The 26,536-nt window shown below is 47.2% G+C and overlaps 1 protein-coding gene across 1 annotated transcript in view; it reads left to right on the forward strand.

Annotated features, from left to right (window-relative positions):
- The window catches only part of NLK (nemo like kinase), a 762,154-nt gene that overhangs the window by 428,984 nt on the left and 306,634 nt on the right, over positions 1 to 26,536 (forward strand). The window contains exon 4 of the mRNA XM_069226972.1: positions 28 to 134. Coding sequence (XP_069083073.1) covers positions 28 to 134 — 107 coding nt within the window. The remainder of the gene's footprint in view (positions 1 to 27; positions 135 to 26,536) is intronic.

Consider the following 26,536-nt stretch of genomic DNA (forward strand, 5'->3'; position numbering starts at 1 on the left):
TCCTTTTCCTTAACATACAATTTTAAGATATGTTGTCACAGAATTGATGCAGAGTGACCTCCACAAAATTATAGTATCCCCTCAACCGCTCAGCTCTGATCATGTCAAAGTTTTTCTTTACCAGATTTTAAGAGGTAGGTTTTCCTGTATATCACCCTTTTACGTCTGAAGATTAACGTAGAAAATGTTTCAATGTCTCAAACGCCTCTTTGTCATCAGTAAATTTATCTTCTGCAGAATTTTATTTTTTCTAATTGTGGTAATGCTGTACTTATTTCCCCTCAAAAAGCTTTTTTTTTTTTATTTGAGTGCAGTATGACGGTGTTACATTTCTTTGTTCTCCCTCAGACTATTTGTCCATCTATTTTTCTTTACCTTTCTGCTTATTATGTTGCCACAATAATTCCTTGTTATGTGGGTTTACATTTTGAGTAACATTTTTACACATTCGTTTTATTTTGTTCATGGCACTTGGATTTGTTGAAAGTATAAGCCAAGGGCTTAAGTACTGCATTATCTGTACCTTTTAAAATGCTCAGTCGTAGAACTATTCAGCCTTCATTTGAGCTGAGTAATAAACGTCATATCCTGTTTCATGGTTGTCATTGTTAACTCTTTTTCTGATGGGTACTTTTAACTACAGATTCCTCAACTCGTGACTCTCCTCAGATGCCTTACAGATTCTTGCAAGTAGCTCCCGTGTGCTGGTAGGTGGTGCCATGGGACTCACTCAAGACCCAGTCCCGCCTCTGAACATGACCCAGACCTGCATATAGGTGCCACTTCTGCACACTGACGCCACTTCCTTTTTATCTGCACCATTTGATGTGGCCATGGAGCTCCGCTTCTTTAGAGTCCAGTTGTTCTCAAACCCTTTCGGTTCTAATTCCGTTAGGCAGTGTGCATGGATGGCTCCACTGAAAATGACAGGCTTCAAACCACGTTGCATGTGTCAAGAGCAGATGCCTGTCACTAATTAGCACACAGTCTGCCTGTGGTGCCTGGGCTCCAAACATGATTTCATATCCTGTGACGCATACTCCCTGATGTTTCCCAGTGCCTCCAAGGAACAAAAGACCTAATTCCACGTCACTAAACACAAGAAGTTTGGCTGTTCTTGATCCAGATCACAAGGGGGTCCCAGTCCATGTTGCTCTATTCTGGTAAGTTGAATGCAAAGCCAAATGATAAGTTGAAAAAATCGTAGGGCAAGTAAATGAGACTTTCTTGGGGTCCAAATGCTCCACCTCTTAGGAGAGGTATCATAGTCTGTGTTCCAGAACCCGACATTGACTTTGCCTTATTCTTTGGACCTGATTGCTAATATGAAGCATATACTCAGTTTCGCTGGCCATTGAAAAGTCAGCAGCAGGTTGAGGCTTTCAAGGAGGCTATGCTGTATATCTTCAAGTTTATTCCGGCGGCCGTATTGTGCATACCTGCAGGCTCCATGGACCTGGACAGTTGTAATTGTAGATTTGGGTTGTGGTGAGGGGTGAAATTGCACTTTTCCTTGTGGATATGTGGCTAATAGGAGGTTTTTATTGCTGTCTTGTAGTAGTGCAACACTAGTAGAAGATTTAATGGGGGTGATAATTTGGTGAAATAGTTGTGTGCTTACGGGTCACTGAAGTGTGGTGGTGAAGGAAGTACATTAATGTTAGATATGTCCTTAGGCATGGGGATTGTAGGGCAATGTTGAGGTTTGGTAAACCAGTGCTGTGAAAGAGTAGAGTAATGCTGGGTTTGGTAGTGTGCTGCCGCCATTTGGTAGAACAGTGCTATGAGAATGTTTGGTGGTAGTGCACGGGTGGTTGGGTGGTTGGGCTGTGATAATGCGGCACTGGCAGTGGGTACTGTGTTTGTATTGTTAGAAAGTGGTGCAGTGCAGCTTTGACGATGCAGTTGTAGAAAAGCACTATGGGCTTGTAATGCGGTTTTGAGGTATCAAAGCAGTTCTGGAAGATATTAGTGTAGTGCTGCAAGGAGGAAGTGTATTGCTGGAATGTGGTTATCTACAGGTGAGGAGATGATAATGTGACCTGTTAGTGTAGTGGTGGGGAGTGGTGTTTGGGGTTTGTAATGCATGTAACTACAGATTTGCTGGTGTATTGTCCTTGCACCTTACATTAACACAGACTTCACACTGGGCAGGACTTTTTGTTTGCTAGATTCACTCACAGTGCAATTTCCAGATCCACAAATGAGAGCACCGCAATGCAGTGGACTAGTAAAAACTGTTGCATGCTTTACTGACCATAAGAGTGCAGTCATGATTTCAACAGTTGGGCATTAAAAGGGGTTTCTAAAAGTTTTGAGATAGATGTTGTTTCTACGAGACACATTGAAAACTATATTCTCTCCCACTTCTGTGTCCTGCCTTGTAAATCTGTCTTGCTGCATAGCAAACTCATTCCAAACTCCACCCATGCCATAAGTAGATTTCCAGAATCAATGCTCAAGTTTGCAGATAATGGAAGAAATATAACTATTTATGTATCCCTCAACAATCAACACCTCATTATTTTAGAAGATTTCTATATACGAGTTGATCAACACAGCAAAATAAAACCCTAAGTCTGAAGGAGATATTAGAAGACATAAACCTCGACTAAAGAGAGTCTGGAGTAGCACTCCACAAGGCACAACATTAATTACTTTTTCAGCTCAGATGGAATGAATCAATTTCGAATACTAAACACTCCAAAGGTACGTCCCATCAGGAAGCTGCACTTTTTCTCAAATTCTTGTCCACTGAGGTATTGAGGTTTTGAAATGTATGAGACTGAATAGTGTTGGATTTTGCCCCTTTGCATGGTCATCCCCAATCTTTTTGCCTCCTTCCTCCTATTTCTTCTGACCTGTTTTTGTTGGCTTTAGAACTCTGAGCACTTTTACCACTGCTAACCAGTGCTAAAGTGCATATGCTCTCCGTGTAAAGTGTATGTAATTGGTTCGTCCAAGATTGGCATATTTGATTTACTGTTAAGTCCCTAGTAAAGTGCACTAGAGGTGCCCAGGGCCTGTAAATCAAATGTTACTAGTGGGCCTGCAGCATTGGTTGTGCCACACACATTAGTAGCTCTGTAAACATGTCTCAGACCTGCCACTGCAGTGCCTGTGTGTGCAGTTGTAAACTGTAAATTTGACTTGGCAAGTGTACCCACTTGCCAGGCCTAAACCTTTCCTTTTCTTACATGTAAGGCACCCCTAAGGTAGGCCCTAGGTAGCCCCAAGGGCAGGGTGCAGTATATAGTTAATGTAGGACGTATAGTAATGTGTTTTATATCTCCTGAGAGTGAAATATTGCTAAATTCGTTTTTCACTGTTGCAAGGCCGGTCCCTCTCATAGGTTAACATGAGGCTACCTTTAAATATGATTAAAGTGTAGATTCCCTTTGGGAGCGGATAGACGTATGGAGTTTGGGGTCTCTGAGCTCACAATTTAAAAATCCATCTTTTAGTAAAGTTGAATTTAAGATTATGTGTTTTAAAATGCCACTTTTAGAAAGTGGGCATTTTCTTGCTTAAACCATTTCTGTGACTCTGCCTGTTTGTGGATTCCCTGTCTGATTCAGTTTGACAGTTGGGCTGGTTGTACCTCTCACTAGACAGTGACACAAATGGAGCTGGGGTGTAGTCTGCATTTTCTGATGAGCCATCTGTGCTAGGAGTGAGGGGAGGCGTGGTCAGTCACACCTGAAAGGGCTGTGCCTGCCCTCACACAATTCAGTCTCCAACCCCCTGGTGCATGTCTGGGGCCTGGCCTGGGCAAGGCAGGATTTCACAAACAAGAGAGACTTTCCTTTGAAGTAAGCCTACTTCAAATGGCAAAATGGGTATAAGAAGGGCACCCAAAACCACAGACTTTAGAATACTTCTGGAAACCAAGAGGAACCTCTGCCTGGAGAAGAGTTGAAGAGCTGAGGAAGAAGAGCTGCCCTGCCAGTGACTGTGCTTTGTGGAGACCTCCTGCAGTTGCTGCTTCTGCCTGTGCTAGAGGACAAAGACTGGACTTTGTGTTGCCTTCCTTCTTGTGAAGAACTCTCCAAGGGCTTGATTTAGAGCTTGCCTCCTGTTGTTTGAAGTCTCAGGGACAGCAAAGACTTCTCTCTGGGACCCTGAAAGGAGAAGCTGGCAGGACAAGAGCGAGAAATCCACGCACCGACCGCTGTGTGGGAAAAGATCAACACAACTCCGATCTGCGGCTGAAAAATCGATGTGCCGCCGGCTTCACGGCTGAAATTCGACGCTCGCCTGCAGCGCAACTGAAAGCTTGACACACATGGCTGGAGAAACGACACACAGCATCGCTGACAGAGACTGGTGAGATTGCAATCCGTGCTGTGTGGTTTTCAGATAATTGTGCGGCAGGATTTCCCACACAAACATCGCTGGGCGTGTAAAAACAAATCAAGGCCTGCCCGGACCTGAGAGTGCGTTTTGAATCGGCGCATCGCTCTGTTGTGGAGAGAAGAAACGACACGCCGACTTGACTGAAGGAGAAACGACGCACGGTCTCGCTTTCTCGTGAGTGATATCGACACATCGCAAGCCCTTTTTGACGCACACTCGCCCGTACGGAGTTATTTTTGATGCACCCAGGTACATTTCCACGCTAACAGCGTTAGCGTTGTGTTTAAAATTACATGAAGGCTCTTTTTGGTTTTTAATTGATAACTTGACTTGTGTATTGTGGATTTTTGTCGTTTTGGTCTTGTTTTGTTTAGATAAATATTTTCTATTTTTCTAAACCTGTGTTCTGTAATTTGGTGGTGTTTTCAATATGTTACTGTGTGTGTTGGTACAAATACTTTACACCTAGCACCCTGAAGTTAAGCCTGCTGCTGTTCATGCCAAGCTACCATGGAGGTGAGGGGGGGGTTTAGCTGAGGGTGATTCTCTTTTACCCTAACTAGAGTGAGGGTCCTTGCTTGGACAGGGGAGTAACCTGACTGCCAACCAAAGACCCAATTTCTAACATTGGTGATCAGCGGTTGGGATTGGACTTGTATTTGTACTTGACATACAGTGATTGAGTGTACACTACTGTTTGAGTTCAGACCACTACGTGACCACATACTACTTGTCTTGTGATTTTTGTTTTTTTCTCGTGGGGCTCCTTTTTGTTCTACTTCCATGCTTTGGTGATCCCTTGATTGACTTTTCTTTGAACTTCATTGGGAACTTCTTTCTGCCTTTGGAACTTTGCACTTGCCATCATTTCTCAATCTGGAGATGCAACAGATGGAGCTGTGTTTGAATTAGGGAAACTGAAGAGGTACTCAGTTGCTCAAGTGAAACAGTTCTGTAAAGATCTTGCCTGTCGCGTTAAGAGCTCCGCCAGGAAGGGGGAGCTGCAAAAGGCACTGAGGGCCTGGGTGACAGTCAAGGAGGCTGGGGGGCACACAGAGGAAGAGGATGTGGATGGGGAAGTGCAGAGGATACACAGTGGTGTAGTGGAGGTACCTGTTACGCCTGGGGGAGGGTCCCCAGGAGGAGTAGCAGGATGTCACCCAAGGGTCTGACTCCTGAAGAGTTACAGGACAGACAAGCAGAGATGGCTCACCGGTTGAAGGGGGAGGAGTTGAGGATGCAACTGGACAAGGAATTAGAAGAGATGAGGAGGGACTTAGAGATAAAAAAAAAAGATGACTTTGGCTTATGAGCTAAAACTGAAAGAGCTGGAAGTCTTGAGGGCTGAGTCCAGCTGGAATGGTGGCAGCAACAATTCAATATCCAGTGCTGCTGAAGAAGTGCACATAGGTTAACATGGGGGCTACATTTCTAACAGATAGCATAAACACAAAATTACAAATTATATCTAGTAGTAATGTTGCTTAATTAGGCATGTGGAAGGCCATTTCCAGCACAAACTAATTCTTGTGGCTTGAAAGTCACCATTGCACCTTGCAAATGCATGACAGTAGTGCTGGCACAATTCTGACAGAGACGATTAGTTTGTCAATATTGTGATAGAACACTGCCTACCAGAATCACTTATAGTTCACACCCTCTCTTCTACAAAGCATGGACCTTCATTTTCCATGTACCCCAAGTTCTCTAAGGCACCTGTCCCATGAATTATTCTAGTCATCTGAATGCAAGATACTGTCTCCAACAGATATATATAATAGTGCCAAACACTTGACTGTACGCAAGGCTGTACATTGGAAAACCAATGAATACAGTTTTTCGGAAACTGGGATCTCAAGTTGGCTTGAATTCCAACACTTCTCCAGTCATTTCCATTGTGGTGCCAACCAAAATACTTCACAAAGGGAGTTCCATTTCATATCAGGAAATGGCTTTGGAAACCACTGGAACAAAGACTACAATAAAGGGATTTGAACCCTCTCTCTCCATGTCCCTTTATAGATCACCTAAAGGTCCACATCTTGTGCTTTCAGGAGGAGGCATGTGGAACACCTAAGGTTAGGTTTATTTTTCCCTTCTCCGTCATGATCTAGACACAGTACCGCAAATATGTACTGCCTGAATAAGCAAGAAGGGCTGAAATTGATAGCTCAGCTCATAGCTTTGTAAATTATCTGAAGGTGGCTCATGGCCTTAATATTAAAAATGACCACAGTTCATTTTCGAGGCTTCAGCAGCATTGAAGCAGGTCAGCTATTCCCAGCAGAATGTTTCTGTTTGTATATGAATATGTTATAAGCATTAAAGCGCTGATTGCCGTTTCCCGAGGACACGGATTTCCACTGATGGTTGATGTTTTCTCCAGATCAAGAAACAAGAACAAAGGGCTAAGCCTGCTTGATTAGTCAGTCTAACAACATTCTCAATGCTCTCCTTCAGTGCACATACTATGCTCAAGTGGGACAAGCCTTCTTACATTATATCTTTGGTTATTTTGTTCTACCTTTATTTTTTTTTATTTTTTTTTTTTAAACCCTTGCGGTTAGAGTGTGATTCAAAGGAGAGCAAACAATGTCTGACAGTCTCATTACAGCATTGATAGACTCTACAAGGAGTTTTAGGATTCGGTTGTATGACAGCCGGGGCAGTATTTTGTTCTATCTTTTGTGAGTGTAGTTTTTCGGATGTTTTTCCAACCTCTGGGAGGATTGAACTAGTTTGAATGATTAGGATTATGAACCAAAGATCTGTATCGTAGGATCTTAATTGCAGTCATAAACACTTGAATAACTGTGCACTGACCCAGGAGCACTTGCATTAAAATTTGAATTAGTGCAAACTGCTGTGAACTTAATTCAAATAATTTCTGATGGTCAGAGGCAACCTCTCTTTGTGGAATGAAAGCATCCAGTCCTCGAAAAGGCAGTCCACCTGACATTCCCAAAACAGTAAAATGCCTTAGTTCATGAATGTAAAACATAGGGTTCCACTGTTCATCTATCTATCAGATGAGTAGAACCCTTTACAGGGCTATCGAAAGTTATTTGTTTTCCTGCACATAGTCTTTAATGGTGAAAAAGCATCCGTCACAAGACTTCATGGCAGCATCTTTTTTCACAGTGGTTCTTTATTGAGTGTAAACGGCATTCATGGTAAAGTCACCAGTCAACATATTTCGGTATTAGTGTCAACTCTGGAAGAGTTGGTGGAGTGGGGAATAAGGGGAACCCCAGAGGCCTGTGTGTTTACTCTGTGTCTTGGGTAGCACCCTTCTGATTTCGCCCTCACCTTTGTGACATGACCAAGCTCTGTACCCTTCATGACATTCAGGGTGGTCTTTCATGTGTCTGGCTTTGAACTCCTTTAGAAATTCTTCTCACTGCACTGGTCTTGTGGGACTCCCTGTACCACCTGTGTTGTGTGCTGCAGCACTTAGTTATGCATGCATTCCCTTTTTCAAGCCCGTAAGCCAACCTGCTAGTGGTGGGGCCAGTCAAGACTTCCAAGCCATCGCTGTCTGACACTTAGCAAGCATAAAGGAAAGGTCTAAGAACCATTGTGTGTTTTTGGTGGCGTTAGTGGCTTTTGTCAGGCGCAGCATGCAGTGTGTAGGATCTGTTGCCTATTATGGCACCGTCGTCACTTCACCCCAGTACACTGTGATCTGCGGGAAGAGCCACAATGTGTGGTAAAAATCGCATCCCTTTCTAATAATCTCTGGCAGCTGTAGGTGACTTCAGCGTACATATGGGTGAGATGGGTGGTAGTTAGGTATGTGTTGGTGTAGGTAATTGAACTGAGTGAATTTTAGGCATGCATTGAGTGAGATCTTTTTAACCATGGATAAACAGCATTCCCATTGGGTGTCTGTTAGCTAATGTCCTATGTTGTCTTCCCAGTGCCCCTTCAGGGGAAGCTGCGGCACAGACATTCCCTACTCTGCACCACACTGTAGAAGTTTGTCACCACGTTGCTGGCCCTTGCCTGCACCAACAGTATTTGTTGTAATTGTGATGTCACAGGGGCTTGTCATACGTTTTATTCCAAATTAATGAGAGGTGACGTGTCAATGCAGAGTACAGAAAGAGACTGCCTGGGTGAAACCCTGCTATATTCACGCCCTCAAAAGGTTGAAGCAGCCAGTCTGTGAATACTTTCCCCCACTTAACTAGCTCCACATCCGTCCTAGGACTCGTAGCTCCCTTCATCCTAGCGCCACCAAGACATGTGTATAGGATGCACACTCTCCTCATGCATAGGCTCATCTTCCAACACAGGCATGCCACCCGCATCAGTGCGTCACCGCTTTTCGGGGGTGCTGACTGGGTCAACCCCATTAGCCACTCGTGTATAAGGATTGTTAACAGTGCTTGGAACCAGTGATCCAGTTCGTGAAGACAGTCACCATCAAGCCAGACCATGGTCCATTGTAACTGGGCCGCTATATAATAAGAATGGTAGTCTGGGGCCTCCTGTACCACCTCAGGCAATGGGGCACAGGACTGGGAGATCACAACCGTCCTCCTGTTTGTGTCCCATAGTAGGTTGATCAGTTGAAATTACAGTTCCGTGAAGAGACTCATTCCAGGGATTGTGGAGAAGGAAGCATTATAGACGGGGGGAGCATGAACATCTTGGAGATTGCATTGCGTCCCATGGGGGGGAAGAGGCAACCCACACCAGAAGGGGCTTGAGGTCCTCATGGCAGTCGGCGTCCTTCCCAGGTTGCCAGCTGTCATGTCACCCTCTGAGTGGTAAATGCGGACCCCTTCCGGTATTTAATGGTATCAAATTTCACATACCTGTAGCAATCGGGTACCAGTTGTGTGTACGTTGCATAGAATTCCATGGTAAGCCCATCCACTTCCGGGGTTTTGGAACTTTGGTCTTCGCATTTGTTTAATGGATTTGTGTATCTCCTCCACTGCTAGCGACATGTCTAGCTCTGCCTACTGCAGGGGAGGCACCATCGGTAGGTGTAGTTTGTTTGTGTATCTCTCAATAGAGATAGTTCCCATCTTTGTTGGTGCAGCACATAGCCGACTGTAGTAGGAAGCGAATGCCTTATTAATCTCCAGCTGGGTGTTCATTAGACCTCCCTGCTGAATCCTGATCTCTGCTATTGGGATTCTGGGAGTCTCAGATCATAAAAGCTAAACAAGTTGTCGTCCTGCCTTGTCACCCTCTGAGTGTTGATGGCCAATGTATTCCCTGTAATCAAGTTTGCCTAGTCAGTACATTTTGTTCCTGTTTGGACAGGGCAGAGGGGCCGCGATGTATCAATTTGGTGTATGCATATCTCAGCTTCTAGCGCCGCTAGCTCCTGGCGAAGCACCCGTCTGTTACCGTAAATTGATTTAATGCACAGCCCCCTCAGAACAACCTTAAAAGCCCTCCCATTCCATTAGGGCATCTGACACAGTGCCAGCATTATCATGGAAATATTGGTTCAACACCTCATCTACATAGGCCCAAAGTGCATTGTTACATTGTGGCTCTGTGGGAAGATGCCACTTTGAATTGGCCGGGCATATGCCCTACCAATCAAGGGACAGTCTGAGAGGGTTTTGATAATACAGCGTATGGCCCAGATATTCTGTGGCACTCACCTTGTTGGCCACGTCGTGGCTAAAAAAAAAAAAAATCTATACGAATGTGCAAGTCAGGTACTCCTGAGTAGTGGGAGTATTCTCTCTCTTCCAAATAGAGAAGGCACAAATGTGCACTACCAGTGTTTGTGCTGCCCATTGTCGAAGGTGATTTGTGGTAGAAATAGATTGTGCGCCCGAGACAGGCAGGGAAGATTTGTCGAAGTCCCTGTCTGGGACAGTATTGAAGTCCCCACCCCAGATACAGGGAGGCAGTGTGTTTATGACATTTGTTTTTTGATGGGTGCATAGAGCACAATGATAGTGTTTTTTCATTTAGTCGACCCTCTAACACTACATAGCTACCCTCTGGGTCTAGGGAACATCTGTTTACTGTAAAGGGGGCCACCCAATGAATACTCTCCTGATGTAACTCAAGTATGTGGTGCCCACTACTTTACCCCCGTACCATTTAATACGTTTCAGCACCTTTTCCCGGTTGAGGTGAGTTTTCCTGTAGAAAAGCGGGTTGTATGTGGCGACGTTTCAAGAGTAAGTGAACCTTATACTGTTTAACATATTTGCCTAGATCCCTAACATTCCATGTTAAGATATTATAGGTCTGGTAGAGTCAAAGGTGTCTTCCATGAGTTGTGTTACGAAAGCATACCCCCAATACACCACTATAACAGTGCCACTTTCCCCCAGTGCCTCATGTGTCCCTGAATAACGCCGATCTATAATGAACACATCAAGAACTGTGAATTCAAACTTGTTAACCGTATCTCAGCTCCCATCCCCAGGTTGACACACCAACGGGTGCTCACCCATTTTAATGTACTGCCCTGTTCTGTTTTTCCCCTGGCAGGTGTGGGAAACGTGGGGGCATGATGAGGCAAAGTCCACCTCTGTTATCCAGTGCTACCCCTACCCAACACCAAGTTACCTGTGCAGGACTCTATTACTTCAGTCACCTATCTTGTAACAGCTGAAGATTCACTGCAATCTCTCTTTTCTGGGGAGGTGTCCAAATTGTCAGTGGGCAGACACTGGTCAACTGGGGTAAATTCCAGGCCACCCCTTCCCACTCTGGAGGACCAAATCTGCCAAGGCCGAATCGGTGTCCGCATGAACCATGCAGTGCACCGACAAGGTTTCTGTGTTCCCAGGGATCCTGGGGTCGAGCCAGTTCGCTGCTCCACCTCAGCTTGTGCCAGTGTCCTTTCTCTTGCAGCTTGTTCCCTGGGCAGACAATCATTAGGTTTTCTCTAAAGCTAACGCCCAGCTCGTACTGCGGTCCATTCTGCAGTATCTTTCTTTTCCACCCCTCCCCCCATCGTTCTCCCTAATCTTTGCTTTAGCTTTGAACAGCTGGACATAGCAAATGTTTAACTCTCTAAGGTTTTGTTTTTCCTTGTAAAAGGACTCCCTCTTCTTATGGACCTCAGCTGTATAATTTGGTAAAATATGTGACTTTGGTGTTCTCTGCAGGGGCCCCTTGAGTGGTTCACCTGTAGCATGTGGTCCCTGTACTTAAACAAGCATGCCCCTACTGGTCTTGGCAAAGTACCTGGTGGTAGGATCCAGAAGGGACCCTCTCTGCCCTCTGTTTGTCCATAACACAGTGTGGACCTGCCAGTCTTCCAGCAAGAGTTCCACCCTGGAGCCTTCCACATGTGCAGGTAGTCCAACGACACAGATGATATTCCGGTGTGCGCTGCCCTCAGCATCGTCGACCCTCATTGTTAGTTGGTGCACTCTTACCTTTCCCCATTGTGACTCGTGGTGATGTTGTCGGAGCTGTCCCACTCCCCCTATTCCTGTGCATACACGAGGTGTCAAGGGCTCTCCATCTGGGTGTCACCCCCACCACTCTTTGAGGTTTGCATCCTGTTAAAAAAAAGTTAGCATGATTCTGCTGTAAAGCCTTTGCTCTCAGATTTACTGTCCTAATTTTTTGTGATTTCTTTATAGAAGTCACAAGGTAAAACAACCCATTCAGTTATGGCCAGGATTTAGGTGATGCTTGTAAATCATCTTGCTCCCTATTTGACGTGTTCCTGCTTCAACTTTCAAGCAGTTGGGGTGTGGCCAACTAAGATGGCCGGCGGGACGCGTCTCTAGAGCGCTCCGCCATCCTTATATCCTCCTTCAGGGATCCTGGGGTGCCGGAGAGTCAGGCACCACCCCCAAAATACAAGCGGCAGTGTCCCGACGATGGTAGCGGGTTACTGACCGCTTTTGGCTCCTTTGAAGCCCCCGCTCAGCTTGAGAGCGGTGTCTGGCCTTGGCCGGACGGGCACGGCCCACGCTGGTGCAGCTGCTGGCCAGTCCCTGGAGTGGGCAGCTGGTGTTCTCGGGAGGGAGTCTTTGGGGTCATTCCCCCCCTTGAGGTGAGCGAGGCGGATGACTTGGAGCCGGGGCGGGCTTTTGCTCTCTGCTCGCCCCGCGGTGCCATTTCACAGAGGGGGGTGGGGGGCACATTGGCCCCCTCTTTGGATTGCCATACAACACATAAGGCTCAGATATATTCCCCCACGTGCAGAGGATCGGACCTGCACAGTGACGATGAGGTGCGGGGACAGGAGTGGAGGCAATACAAGGCCCAGTCTGGGTTCCTGAAGAGTGGCCTGGGGTGGCACACCGCTCTGCAAAGCTCTCTGGTGGGAGACAATGAGGGTCCCCGTTCTAGGACTTGGCAGGTGGCCACGCTGCGACGGTGAGGTGTTTTTTGTGCTTTTGGAGTGTGTGCAGAGGTGTGGAGGACTGGACCTCGACCCTGTGCGCAGTGAGCACACCTGACCCATGCAGGTCAGAGTGGATGTCGAGGCTGCTTGGGCATTCGGAAGCCCCTATTGTGGACATTTGGGTTGGATAGCTGATCTGCACTGTCCTGGTGGTGACACATCCTATTATCTCTTAGTGGAGGTAAGATGGGACGTCATCGGCAGACTACTCCGTCGCCGGAGAACACAATGGAGCAATATACTACACCCACACCACTCACACACAGACAGACTCGTTTGGGGGGTCTGGAGAGGCACTGGCGGTGCCGCCCACTGCGGAGGAGCCCATACATGCAGAACTGTTAGCTGCCATTCATGGTGCTAGAGTGGCCCTGGAGGGGAAAATAGAAACGGTGGCTGTGGAGGTGAACCTTCTTCGAGCTGATCTCATCAAGGTATCTGATAAGGGCAAGGTGGGGGGATGGGTCTGTTGTGGACTTGCAGACGGAGGCTAGCACCTTGCGCAAACAGATGGCTCAGGTCACTTCTGCTGTCGGGACATTGGAGGCGAGGCTGGAGGATTCACAGGGCAGATCACAACAGAACAGCATGCACCTCCTTAGATTCCCGGAGTGCGTGGAAGGCTCCACGGTGGAAAGTTTTGTTGAGCAATGGATCAGAGACTTATTACAGCCGGTGGGGTTGTCCAGGGTGTTTGTGGTGGAACGCGCTCACAGGGCTTCGGTGGCTCCTCCGAGGGCCATCATAGCACACCTCCTGAACTATAAAGATAGGGACTGTATCCTGCGGGACCGCCCATGAGACCAACAGGACTGTTTTTAAAAATTGCAAAATATACATTTACCCTGACTATACGAATAAGGTCCAGTCCTCCCAAAATGGAATTTTGGAGATGAAGGCAAAGCTTTGTGCCATGAACATCAGCTACATGTTGTATCCGGCACAGCTGAAGGTGTTTCCAGAGGCAAGTCGCAGTTCTTTGATCATCCCGAGGCAGTCTGGAGATGGCTGGAGATGTGGGACAAGGTTGGCCCGGGTCCTTCTGGGCGGTCTGGAGCTGGCTCAGCTCGTACCTCTGGAGTGGACGGTATTGACTGGAGGAGGCGTGGGGTTGGCCCGTTGCAGGTCCCTGCGCAGCGTTGTGATACCTCTGTCAGCAGAATTGAAATCCAACAGGATGGTACTATGGCGGTGGTGGATCCTGAGCAGGCCGTTGAACTTGCTGACTCATCAGATGGGGAGCTGGGATGCTTTCTGTTTATTCTTGAATATGTTGGCTTTTGGTGGATACTGCTATTGCGGTCTCGCCGGGGGTCTTGTGTTCGGGCTGTGGAACACGCCTCGCATGATTGGGAACAATGGAAATGTTACGCATGTCGGTTTAAATGGGCTGCATGTGTATTCGTATTTTATATATTGGGGGGAGAAATGCTTATCCTAGACTATGATTGGTTGAGGTGGTAGGCACTGTATACTGTCGTTGGGACGGGGGGTGTTCACTTCTACTGTTGTGGTAGGTTTGTTGGGTGTTGGGGTGTGGGCTGTTTTCCTGGCAGCATACATATATATGGATCTACAGTATGCTTTGATATGTATGTTTTACTGTACATCCGGGGTGAGTATAGGAGTTCGGGGGTTTACGGTTTGAGCTAGGTCGCAGAGGTTTGACGTTTATATTAGCAGTGTATTGTTGAATGTGGGATGGGCGGTTGGGATTTGTTGAGCCTTCTCCTTTTGGGCGTGGGGTTGGAGGAGGGGCCCTAGTGGGAGGGGTGGATATACATTCTTAACATGTGTGGACAGATTAATATACTGACATGGAATGTTAGGGGTCCGAAGAGCTATACTGCACGTTATTGAGTGCACTCCTTCCTAAGACGACATAACGTGTCTCCAGGAAACACATATGACAGAGGAGGTATCACCTAAGTTGGCTAAAAAGTGGCGTGGTCAGGTGTTCTCTTCATCCTTTTCCTCCTATGCAAGGGGAGTATTGACATGGATCGCGCCCGGAGACCCATTTACACATATCTATAGTGAAGCAGATGTGGAAGGTAGATATATACATTTACAGGGCACTTTGGATGGACTGCCCCTTACCATTCTCAACACATATGGACATAACATAGACAAGCCCTCCTTTTATAACAATATACCTGAAATGCTGGGGGAGGGTATAGTCTCCCCTGTAATATGGGCTGGAGGCTACAACTGTATATTGGATGGCGAGATGGATCGTTCTCTGTCTAAATTGGGCACCAAACCATTGATGATGTGATCCCTCACAGAGGTTATGCATAATCTAGGGCACTGGGATGGATGGAGAGAACTACATCCGGAGACTAGGGAATACACCTGTCATTCTAAGACGCTCAATATACATAGTTGGTTGGACCTTTTTTGTCTTGGGTGGACTGACTTGTTCACAGGTAATGGATGTCAAGCATTTTGGGAGGTTTTTGTCTGATCATGCACCAGTGCTGATGCATGTGTTGTGAGGATCCGATGCTAAAGTGTCCCGCAGTTGGTGTATGCCTGCGTTGTTTTTGATGGATGCTGGCTGTCATGATAAAATGGCGGTGGCCCTTAAGGACTATTTGGATTTAAATTGGGGTAAGACTAACCTAAGGGGCACAGAATGGAAAGCCATGAAGGCGGTGTTAAGGGGAGTGTGTATCCGAACTTCATGTGGGGTGCGCAAACAAATGGAACAAGAACTTAGACTGGGAGAGTGCACTGGAGGTATTACAATACCAGACACCGATAACGCAAGAGGTTGAGCAAGAGCAGCTTTGGCTGTTTAAGAAGGTCTGTAGCTGCTGGGACACGCTGGATAAGGTCACCCTTAGATCGTATAGACAGCGACTCCATAGGGAGGGAGACAAGTCTGGTAAATTGCTGGCATGGCTCTTCAGCAGGAGGTTGAATCTCCTCCCATCCTGCGTAGTAAGAACGCAGAGGGGCTACAAGTCACCAATCGCAGAGATATCTTTTGGGTATTAGTGGAGCATTTGTATGTTGTGTCCAGGGCTGGTCCTTCCATCCCGGATGGTAGCTTAGGAGAATTTCTGAAGAGGATGAGACTCCCACAGCTCGCGCCGGAGTCTAGATGCTGAGATAACAATTGAGGAAGTGGGTATGGCTCTGGAGGCGTTGTCGAAATCTAAGTCGCCTGGTGGGGATGGTTTCCCGATCGAGTTGTACCAAATGTTTTCTCTACTACTGAGAAAGAGGTTGTTGGTGGTGTTTGAGGAAGCCCGGGACAAGAGTATTCTTCCTGAGACCATGCGTCAGGGCATCGTCTGTCTAATGCTTAATCCAGGGGGGATTCCAATGACCCTTCCTCATATCGCCCACTCACTATGTTCAATAAGGATGTCAAGATTCTGTGCAAAATCTTGGCTACTCGACTGCGTGGAGTGATCCGGGGTTTGGTGCACGAGGATCAATGTGGATTTATTCCTGGTCGCAGTACGACTTACAACTTACACCGTTTGGCACACATTTTACATAAAACTTTGAGGGCGGTATACAAATTGATTTTAGTATCGATGGATCTAGTGAAGGCTTCTGATACTGTGGAGTGGGACTACCTACTGGCAGTCCTGCAGAGAATTGGATTTGGCCCTCATTTTTGTGCTTGGGTACACTACTCCCACTGCGCTTGTTCTGGTGAGCGGAGAGCTGTCGGACTCCTGCATGATTGGTAGGGGAACCAGACAGGGAGGCACACTGTCACCGCTCCTCTTTGCTTTAGCGGTGGAACCGCTGGCGGTCTGGCTGCGTGAGGAATTAGAGCCCTGGGGTGTGCAGGTGGGACAGGTTACTCAAATTGTCTCCCTGTATGCTGACGATGCATTGATAAATCTTCAAGAGCCACGCGTTTCGGTCCCCTTGTTGTTACAGTTGTTGGAAGAATTTGGGGCTGTATCTGGTCTAAGGGTGAATAGGAAAAAATCGCTCCTGGTTCCCCTAGGATCACTATGTGATGCCCTGCCAGAAGACTTGCCGGGCGTGGAGCTCAGATGGGAACTCGAAAGTTTTCAATAGCTGGGAATATGGGTCACATATATGACGACGGCACATGTAACGCATAATGTGGAACAGGTGGTGAAGGGTCTGGAGAGCTCTGTCTCGTTCTGGAATAAGCTGCCTCTATCCGTGAGGGGGAGGGCAGCTGTGGCCAAGATGGTGTTCTTGCCGCGGTGTCTTTATCTTGTCCAGAATTCTTTGTTTCCGTTGGCAGCTCAGCTTTTCAATCGCCTAGACAGCTTATTGATTTCCTTAGTTTGGGCTGGCCGTCATAGCACGGTTGCATTGTCCATGTTACAAAGGGACATGGAAGATGGTGGCTTGGCATGCCCTAATATTCGACTCTATAATTATGCAGCTCATATACAACATGCTGCTAAGTGGATGACGCAACGGACAATTGGGAGAAGCAACTGTTTGCTGGCATGTTGGGAGGTGAAGCATTGGTGCACTCATTAATGACTGGGTGTTGGTCGGAGACTCCTGTCCCTTATTTGGTTAAGCCTACAGCAGGGGTCTGGGAGCAGGCAGTTAAGAAAATACTTTGACGTGCCCCCTTTGATAGGGAACTAAAGATTTTGAGTCTAGCCCCTTTTCGAGATATGGATACTTTAATGTCAATGGAAGCTTGGAGAATGGGTGGCTGCTTGGTGGTGGGTGATTTATACCCTAATTGGGGAGTTTATCTCCTTTCAGGAGGTGCGAGATACGTTCGGATTGAGCATTGGACAGTTCTTGCAGTATGCCAAGATCGAGAGTGTGGCTCGAGAGGTCTGGTCTGTATTCCCGGTGGCCCCCCCAGCATCAAGGGTGATGAACGGGTTAATAAATTGGGGAGAGGATTCCCATTTGGTTACCCTGTTTTATAGAGCGCTGCGTGGGGATCGTGTGGGGGTGGAGTGTGCAGTGCGTAGGGCTTGGGATCGAGAACTGGAAGACCCGCTAGAAGATGCGGACTGGAATATGGCACTGTCCATGGTACGCACGAACTCTTGTAACCATAGATTTAACTTGTTGCACTTTAATTTTGTTAATTGAGTATATATTAGGCCTGCTCGACTCAACAAGATGGACCCGACTAGGGAGACTAGGTGTCCTCGATATGGGGAGGCAGGTGCTTCTGTCCCTCCACTTAGCCTGGTCCTGCAGGGAGGTGCAGCAATTTTGGTGGGTGGTGGCTCAGAAAATAGATGGGGTCACCGGTCTGGGGTTTGAAGCAACGCCATTGACTTGCCTCCTGGGTATATTATAGAGATCGTGGGGTAGGCGCATCCCATACAGATTTGCACAGCTTGCGCTGGTGCTGGCTAAGCGCAGGGTGGCTATAGGCTGGATGAGTACACAAAGCCCATCCTTTTCTAGCTGGACCCGTGATGTTTTGGAATGGGGTGTTGCCGAAGAGCAAAACATGAAACTGACAAGTAGGGAGGAAGGGGCTCTGACTGGTGAAATGGCTTGGAGTACAATATTAGAACGCTTCACTGGTTCAGGAGTCCAGCTCTGATTGGAGCACTGATGATGATTGTTGACTGTGGAATGTTATGCTATACATACAGGTGACAACCAACTGTGGTAATATGGTAAAACTGATAAACATGGTATATGAATGACTTGTTTACATGTGAGCTCCTTGGGAACGGGAGGTGGGGTTAGCTATTGTTGATTGGATTGGATATGTTCCATGTTTCTGTCTGTATGTGTCATCATCCTCCGCTCAGGAGAGCAATGGACATTGTGGTATCTCACAATGAATTGCACTGCTTGTTTCTGTCTTTGTCTTTAAGTTGTTCTATTATAAACTCAATAAAATAGAGTTATAAAAAAAAAACTTTCAAGCAGTTACCTGATTTATTTTACTGCCTAGAGAAAAATCTCATGAATATGTTAGTGCAAGATCAAGGCCGCTCTGACCTTTGAAATAAAAAAAATGCCCTGCCTTTGCCCCTAAATAGTGTAGTAACAGTTTTCTGGTTCAAAAGAACCCACTTTAATTTTGTCAGTAAAGAATTTTTATTGTGTCCTTGATGACTTTTACCTTTTGCAGATTGGCACAGTTATTTTATTGACGATTTATAAGCCCTGGTTCACCCTTAAGTCTCTTGGTGTTCAGACGGAAAGTTCTGCAGTGGAAACAAATTGTTTTGGAGTGACGTTACAGGAAACAAAATCATTTTTTCCCCAACACAATTTATGGAAAGAATTAGATCTAATGGCAACAGGGAGGGTGTTCCAGTCCCCATGGTAGATTCTGAATATCCTGGGCCTCGTTAAAAGAAGGTGGTTTACATATTTGAGTTTTCTTAATGTAATGGGGATGTGGAGATCAATGTTTTGCCTTGGGAAATTCGAATTTGAGGAATGGAGCAGCCAATGGAGAAAAAATAAAGCTTTGAACTGCATTCGAGCGGCAATAGAGAGATAGTGGAGATGGAGTAGCTACTGATCGCCCATAGAATGGTGGGGGATTGGAAGTCAAAACTTGGCTTATTTTGCAGGCAATGCATGTGGAACATTGACTTGCCCAGGTGCACAGAGTTACAGTAGTCTCATCTGGAGCCTATGCAGGTATTAACATTTGTATATGATATAATAAGAGAAAACAATAATGGAACACTTGCTGAGAAACCACTTCACCAAAACTGTTCAAAACTGTTCAATGGCAATTGCCAGGATGAATGGCAAGTACCATTTCACAGTGATTTTTTTTCTTCTCCAAAATTAGCTTTTGCAGGCTTTTGCAATAGTTGTAAGTCTTACTTTCAGAAACATTTTAATCATATGTATTTATTTCAGTGTTTTACATTAGAGGACATTACTTCGGGTTTATTTCTTTTACATTGTCAAAATATTACTCAGGTGCTTTTAATTAATTTACTCATTTACCACCCCTAAGCACCATCCATCCCTGACCCACTCACAGCCCCTGAACACCATCCATATCTGCCCATAAAAGACCCTCACCGCACCTACACTACACCCTTGCCTGACTCCTAAACTTCACTTATCCCCAACTGTAAAAATCCTTTCCACCCTTAAACTTCATCTACCTTTGAACTTAAAAAATACACATCCCCCTGGCCTACAACTATCCCTGACCCCTAAACTTCAGCAATCCCAGAAACCTAAACACCCTTTCTACCCCTAAGCACAGCTGGTATGCCCAGATGCCGGTCCCTTGTTCACTGTGCGCTTAGATGCAAGATGTCTCTCACTAGTAATGCCCAAATAGAGTGAGACCCATCTATGGACACGGTCTGCTGTCTAGAGGGGACCTGACCTGGTGGTTCTGACAGAACTGTTCCTAATGCAGCAGGACCAAGCCCAATTTGCCTTTGGCTAGTTTCTCTCTCTAGAATGGTATTATGGGCAGAACAAAGAACACACTAGAAGGAAACCCCAAGTAGTGACCAGTGGTTGGCATTAATTCAAGCATTACATCCTATTACAGCCTATTGTTTCTCTAGGTAGGGTCCACCTCTACATACCTCTTTTGGGTCTTCCTCTGGGGGGCTGCAACACCTTTGCCATGTTAAGGCATCATTAACCATATCCAGCAGTAATCAATGACGATTACATCAAGGTTGAAATATGATTTTCTTTTTTTATATATCTTTATTGACATTTAGAAATATCTGAAACAGTTTTAGTCACAAAATTAAAAAACTTTGGATTTCTCTGCTATCCTCCCTCCGAAGGGCCCTCTCTTTCTCCCACGTCGTAGCATCTCATACCCATAAATCTGGCATGGGGCCTCTCTCGGTTTCCAAGCCATTGCTATTCTACGTTTGGCCAGTACCAGATTCAAGAATCTAGAGCCCACTCTGCATCTCTTAGGCCTAGGAAAGTTCCCTAACAAACAGTCCTCTATTGATCATGGAGCGTCCAAGAGGAAGGTGCAAGTGTTGAACTGCTTGCCAAAATATCTGAAGGTTAGGGCAGCTCCATCTCATATGACAGAAGTCTGGTCAGGATACTTATACCGAGGGCAGCCTGGTTGATCCCCGCCAAAAATGATCAGTAACTTATGTGGTGTAAGATATGTCATATGTAGGAAACTAAATTGTACATATTTGAGTCTCGTATTATGGGACACTTTACTGGGATACACCACTATCTTACTCCATTCTCTGTAATCTCCTTACCCAGGATACCATCCCATCTCCCCTTCAAGTCTATCAAGGGCTTCCTCCTATCACTCAGGGATCAGGAAAGGCACATGACCAATTGTCAAGCTGCACCCATCGAAAGCAAAAGCTGTAACGTGGCATTTGTTGGGGGTTCATCCTGTCCACAATCCTATAGGTCTGTGAAGGTCCGCACCAAAGCCTCATAGTTGAAGAATTAACCTCTGGACAATGCAAATTGCTCCATTAGTTCTTCCAAAGGTGGTCGAGTGCCAATTTAAACCATTGAGTGCCAGTTCCCCACTGTACTCAGCTCAGCTTCCTTCCAGTCAGAGAGCCGGGTGGATGTAAAGCAGGTGACCCGGTTGCAATGGGGGAGGCCCACCAGGAGCAGTGCAGGTGCATATGGTAGTGCTTTTCGGGTCCGTATGCAGCACCTTTGCCAAGTTTATAGAGCTACGTGTAGCAGAGCATTCATGAGTAGGATAGGCACGTCAAAACGCAGCCACCTGGGCAGGAGAAGGCTTTCATGAGAACCCATACCCACCAGATCCAGCGCTCCCCTTTGTTACCCATCAAGCCATCTAGCTATCCATTGTAGTTGAACTGCTAAATAGTAGAGTCCAAAGTCTGGCACCCCTAGACCACCACCCTCAGGAGACCATAGTAATATCTCAAGAGATAACCTATGTCGGCCCCCATCCCAAATTAGGTCGCGAAGTAGAACATCTACCTTTGTAAACCAAGCTACAGGAATTTGGACTGGGAGGTTCATTAAAGAAAAATATTTAACAAGCGAGGGAGCATCACCATCTTGGAGACCGCAATCTACGCCATCATTGACAAAAGTAAAGATCTCAAGAAAGAGATACAACCTTTAAGAGAGCGATAAGTACCTCCCAGACCATCGCTCAGATTCTCAATGTCATGGTATACATGGATTCCTAGATACTTGAAGGAGGTGGGCGACCACTGAAGCCCTGAGGGCATATCACTTGGGCCTGGGGTGTCCTGCACTCAAGGGAACAAGCAGGTTTTGGTGCGGTTGAGGCGCTGGCCGGACTCCCTCACGAACTCTTCAAGTCGAGTGATTGCATCTCTCTCCCTCCCCCCTCCCAAGAACAGTTCCACCTACTGTTCTATGGCCAGGGCAAAGAGGAAGAGTTAGGGTGGCAGTGGGCAGCTCTGGCTGGTTCCCCTAAATATATCATATGTGGCACCTGTCCTAACCCTAGCTGTTGGCTCAGTATAAAGTGTTGTGACCCATCTTATCCAAACTTCTCATAGCCTCATCTTTCGCATGACTTCCGTTAGGAAGTCCTGTCGTATGAAATCAAACACCTTCTCGAGGGCTACGGACATGAGCATTGCGTCAGTTTGGGCCTGGACCTCAGGGTGATACGAACATGAAAGGGTCTCCGCAGGTTGAGGGAGGTACTTCGGTTTGGAATTAATCCATTCTGGTCCTTATGGATCTTACTAAAGATTTTAAAGTCCATGTTTAACATGGATAGTATAAGGAAGTTGGTGTTTGGCGCCCTTACACCTGTTGTTTTTGGGGAGTGGGATCACAACTGCACTCCTTGTAGACTCTCGCAAGCATCCGGTGGTCTACCAGCATAGATTTAATCCAATTATGGAGCCAGAATAGTTGAATAAAACTCTGCTGGTAATCCATCTGGTCCTGTGGTCTTGCCTGTGGCTATCTCCCTAACCGCATGCTTTATTTCTGGGACTGTAATTGGGCCCCACAGTGCCGTATATGCTCCGGGAGGTAGAATCAGGACGTGTATGCGATCTAGGAATCTGTTTTACAGGGACTCAGGGAGAGCATCCAGGTGACTGTAAAGGGTTTCCGAGGACTGGAACTCATCGCTGTTGGGCTGCGGTGCACAAATGTGTTCCTCAGTAGGGGCTGTTAAATGTGTAATGGGTGTACCACGCAGCTCTAGGTGGATGAGCCTCGCTAGTAACCTCCCAGATTTACCCTTGTCATGTGCTTTAGCTACATAGGTCTTATAGTCATGGCATATCAACCAGTCCATGAGAGTATTTTAGCGTGCCTTGGCATCAGAGAGTTTTTGGTGTGTAGAGGGGTCAGACTGCAGCTCATTTTCTAACGTGTGAACAGTGGTGTCAATTGTTTGTAGTTTGATATTTACCTCTGTTCGGACTCCCACTGAATGCCCCATACAATGCTCTTGAATCACAACCATGGCCGACGATGCTGTGCCTTGGTTCGTGGGGAAGTACCCAGAAATGGCTGTATGTAAGGACTCCCTATAGTATTCGTCCTTGAGGGCTGCGGGTTGAAGCTGCTACAGGGGAATTGCTGGTCTGTCATCTAGTGGGTTAAGCCCACAGAGGAGAGGGGTGTGGTCTGAGAGAGTACGTCCCAGATATTCGGTGTACTTCTCGTATTGGCATAACCTCTCTGAACACAGAAATCAATCCAACACGGTGTGAAGGTCATGAATGTGGGAATAATATGAAAAATCTTGTTCCAGGCCACGTTGGGTGCTTCAAACATCTGTCAATACCCTATGCTGCAACCAGTCTCTGAAGCCTGCCCCTATTTTGTGTGCCTGTGCCCCTTGTAAAGGAGGTGTGGAGCGGTCTAAGACGATGCCCGAAGCACAATTAAGGTCACCTCCTAATAGAAGCTCTCCTCCCAACATCTAGCCCAATGGAGCTGATAAGGCCTGAAGAAATGTAAGCTAGTCCTAGAATGGCACATAAACACTCCCCAAGATCACTTCCCTCCCTAATAGTCTGCTGTTCAACTGAGCTGATAAGGCCTGAAGAAATGTAAGCTTGTCCTAGTTTGGCACAAAAACACTCCCTGAGGTCACTTCCCTCGCTAATAGTCTGCCTTTCACCAGCACGTATCTCTGTTCTGTATTCATTAGTGTTTTTGTACATTCAAATGGGATTCCAGCCCTAACCCATATCAATTTTCCCCAGGCAAATGCAGAATAAGGTGGCGTAGAGTTTTCCCCGCCATCTATGGCAGAGGTGCTCAATTTTGGGGCCCACAAGGTGAGTGTCCTGCAACATTGCAATTTGGATACCACTGCGCTGCGCAGGTACCTGTAGATAATATGGTACTTTCAGGTGATTCCATCCCCCAAACATTCCAGGTTAAGCGTTAGTGGTCATTCAGAGTACCATATTATGAATCATGGTAGTCTGTTCCAGACCACCCTATAGTCTAAACTCCCCTCCCCATCCACCCAGCAGCCCCCAAGACAAAAACCTCAACAGCTTCCAAACTGCTAACTCCCCATCCCCAGAGCCAAGCAGCAGCGGCTGTCTGCCCAAACAAAATATAACTCAAAAAGTAAACAGAGCTGTGAGTGAAGCTCCACTGGATTGGGGTGGAGGTGGGGGGGGGGGGCTATGGATGAAAACTCACCTTTTTTTCTCCCATTCAACCACTGTCTTCAACTGGAAATGACTGGACAACACTTGCAGTCACTGCTGCCACTGACCCATGGAGAAAACACAACCTCCTCGTCGCCGGATTCGAAGGTAGGGACGCCGCATTGCCAGGGTACATTGGGTGGGCACTGCACAGTAGGTCAGGACCACTGCAGGCATATTCAATTCACAATAAAAAATTTAAATCACTGCGACATTGTAAGGAAATGCCTCCTTGGCATGGTTACCCCCTGACTTTTTGCCTTTGCTGATGCCAAGTTATGACTTGAAAGTGTGCTGAGGCCTGCTAACCAGGCCCCAGCACCAGTGTTCTTTCCCTAAAACTGTACCTTTCTTTCCACATTTGGCACACCCTGGCATCCAGGTAAGTCCCTTGTAGCTGGTACCCCTGGTACCAAGGGCCCTGATGCCAGTGAAGGTCTCTAAGGGCTGCAGCATGTCTTATGCCACCCTAGGGACCCCTCACTCAGCACAGACACACTGCTTGCCAGCTTGTGTGTGCTGGTGGGGAGAAAATGACTAAGTCGACATGGCACCCCCCTCAGGGTGCCATGCCAACCTCACACTGCCTATGGTATAGATAAGTCACCCCTCTAGCAGGCCTTACAGCCCTAAGGCAGGGTGCACTATACCATAGGTGAGGGCATAGGTGCATGAGCACTATGACCCTACGGTGTCTAAGCAAAACCTTAGACATTGTAAGTTCAGGGTAGCCATAAGAGTATATGGTCTGGGAGTCTGTCATGCACGAACTCCACAGCACCATAATGGCTACACAGAAAACTGGGAAGTTTGGTATCAAACTTCTCAGCACGATAAATGCACACTGATGCCAGTGTACATTTTATTGTGAAATACATCCCAGAGGGCATCTTAGAGATGCCCCCCGAAAACATACCCGACTTCCAGTGTGGGCTGACTAGTTTTACTAGCCTGCCACACACCAGACATGTTGCTGGCCACATGGGGAGAGTGCCTTTGTCACTCTGTGGCTAGTACCAAAGCCTGTACTGGGTGGAGGTGCTTCTCACCTCCCCCTGCAGGAACTGTAACACGTGGGGGTGAGCCTTTTGGCGGTGAGCCTCAAAGGCTCACCCCCTTTGTTACAGCGCCCCAGGGCACTCCAGCTAGTGGAGATGCCCGCCCCCTCCGGCCACAGCCCCACTTTTGGCGGCAAGGCCGGAGGAGATAATGAGAAAAACAAGGAGTCGTCACTGGCCAGTCAGGACAACCCCTAAGGTGTCCTGAGCTGAGGTGACTCTGACTTTTAGAAATCCTCAATCTTGCAGATGGAGGATTCCCCCAATAGGATTAGGGATGTGCCCCCCTCCCCTCAGGGAGGAGGCACAAAGAGGGTGTAGCCACCCTCAGGGCTAGTATCCATTGGCTACTAACCCCCCAGACCTAAACACACCCCTAAATTGAGTATTTAGGGGCTCCCAGAACCTAGCAAGAGAGATTCCTGCAACCTGAAGACGAAGGACTGGTGACCTGAAAGCCGTGCAGAGAAGACGGAGACACCAACTGCTTTGGCCCCAGCCCTACTGGCCTGTCTTTCCACTTCAAGAAAAACTGCAACAGTGACGTGTTCCACAGGGTCCAGCGACCTCTGAAGCCTCAGAGGATTACCCTGCATCTAAAAGGACCAAGAACTCCCGAGGACTGCGGCTCTGCTCCAAAGAAGAAACCACTTTGCAACAAAGAAACAACTTTAAAAGGACTCCACGTTTCCCGCCGGAAGCGTGAGACTTTGCACCCGATGCCCCCGGCACGACCTGCGGAGAAACAACACTACAGGGAGGACTCCCCGGTGACTACGACCCTGTGAGTAGCCAGAGTTGCCCCCCCTGACCCTCCCCAGCAACGCCTGCAGAGGGAATCCAGAGGCTCCCCCTGACTGCGACTGCCTGCTTCTAAGAACCCGACGCCTGGTAAAGACACTTCACCCGCAGCCCCCAGGACCTGAAGGATCCGACCTCTTGTGCAGAAGCGACCCCCAGGTGGCCCTCTCCCTTGCCCAGGTGGTGGCTACCCCGAGGAACCCCCCCTTGCCTGCCTGCTTCGCTGAAGAGACCCCTGGGTCTCCCATTGAAACCAATTGCAAACCCGACGCCTGTTTGCACTCTGCACCCGGCCGCCCCGTGCCGCTGAGGGTGTACTTTTTGTGCTGACTTGTGCCCCCCCGGTGCCCTACAAAACCCCCCTGGTCTGCCCTCCTAAGACGCAG

Source organism: Pleurodeles waltl, chromosome 3_2, assembly GCF_031143425.1.
Source record: "Pleurodeles waltl isolate 20211129_DDA chromosome 3_2, aPleWal1.hap1.20221129, whole genome shotgun sequence".
NCBI lineage: Eukaryota > Metazoa > Chordata > Amphibia > Caudata > Salamandridae > Pleurodeles > Pleurodeles waltl.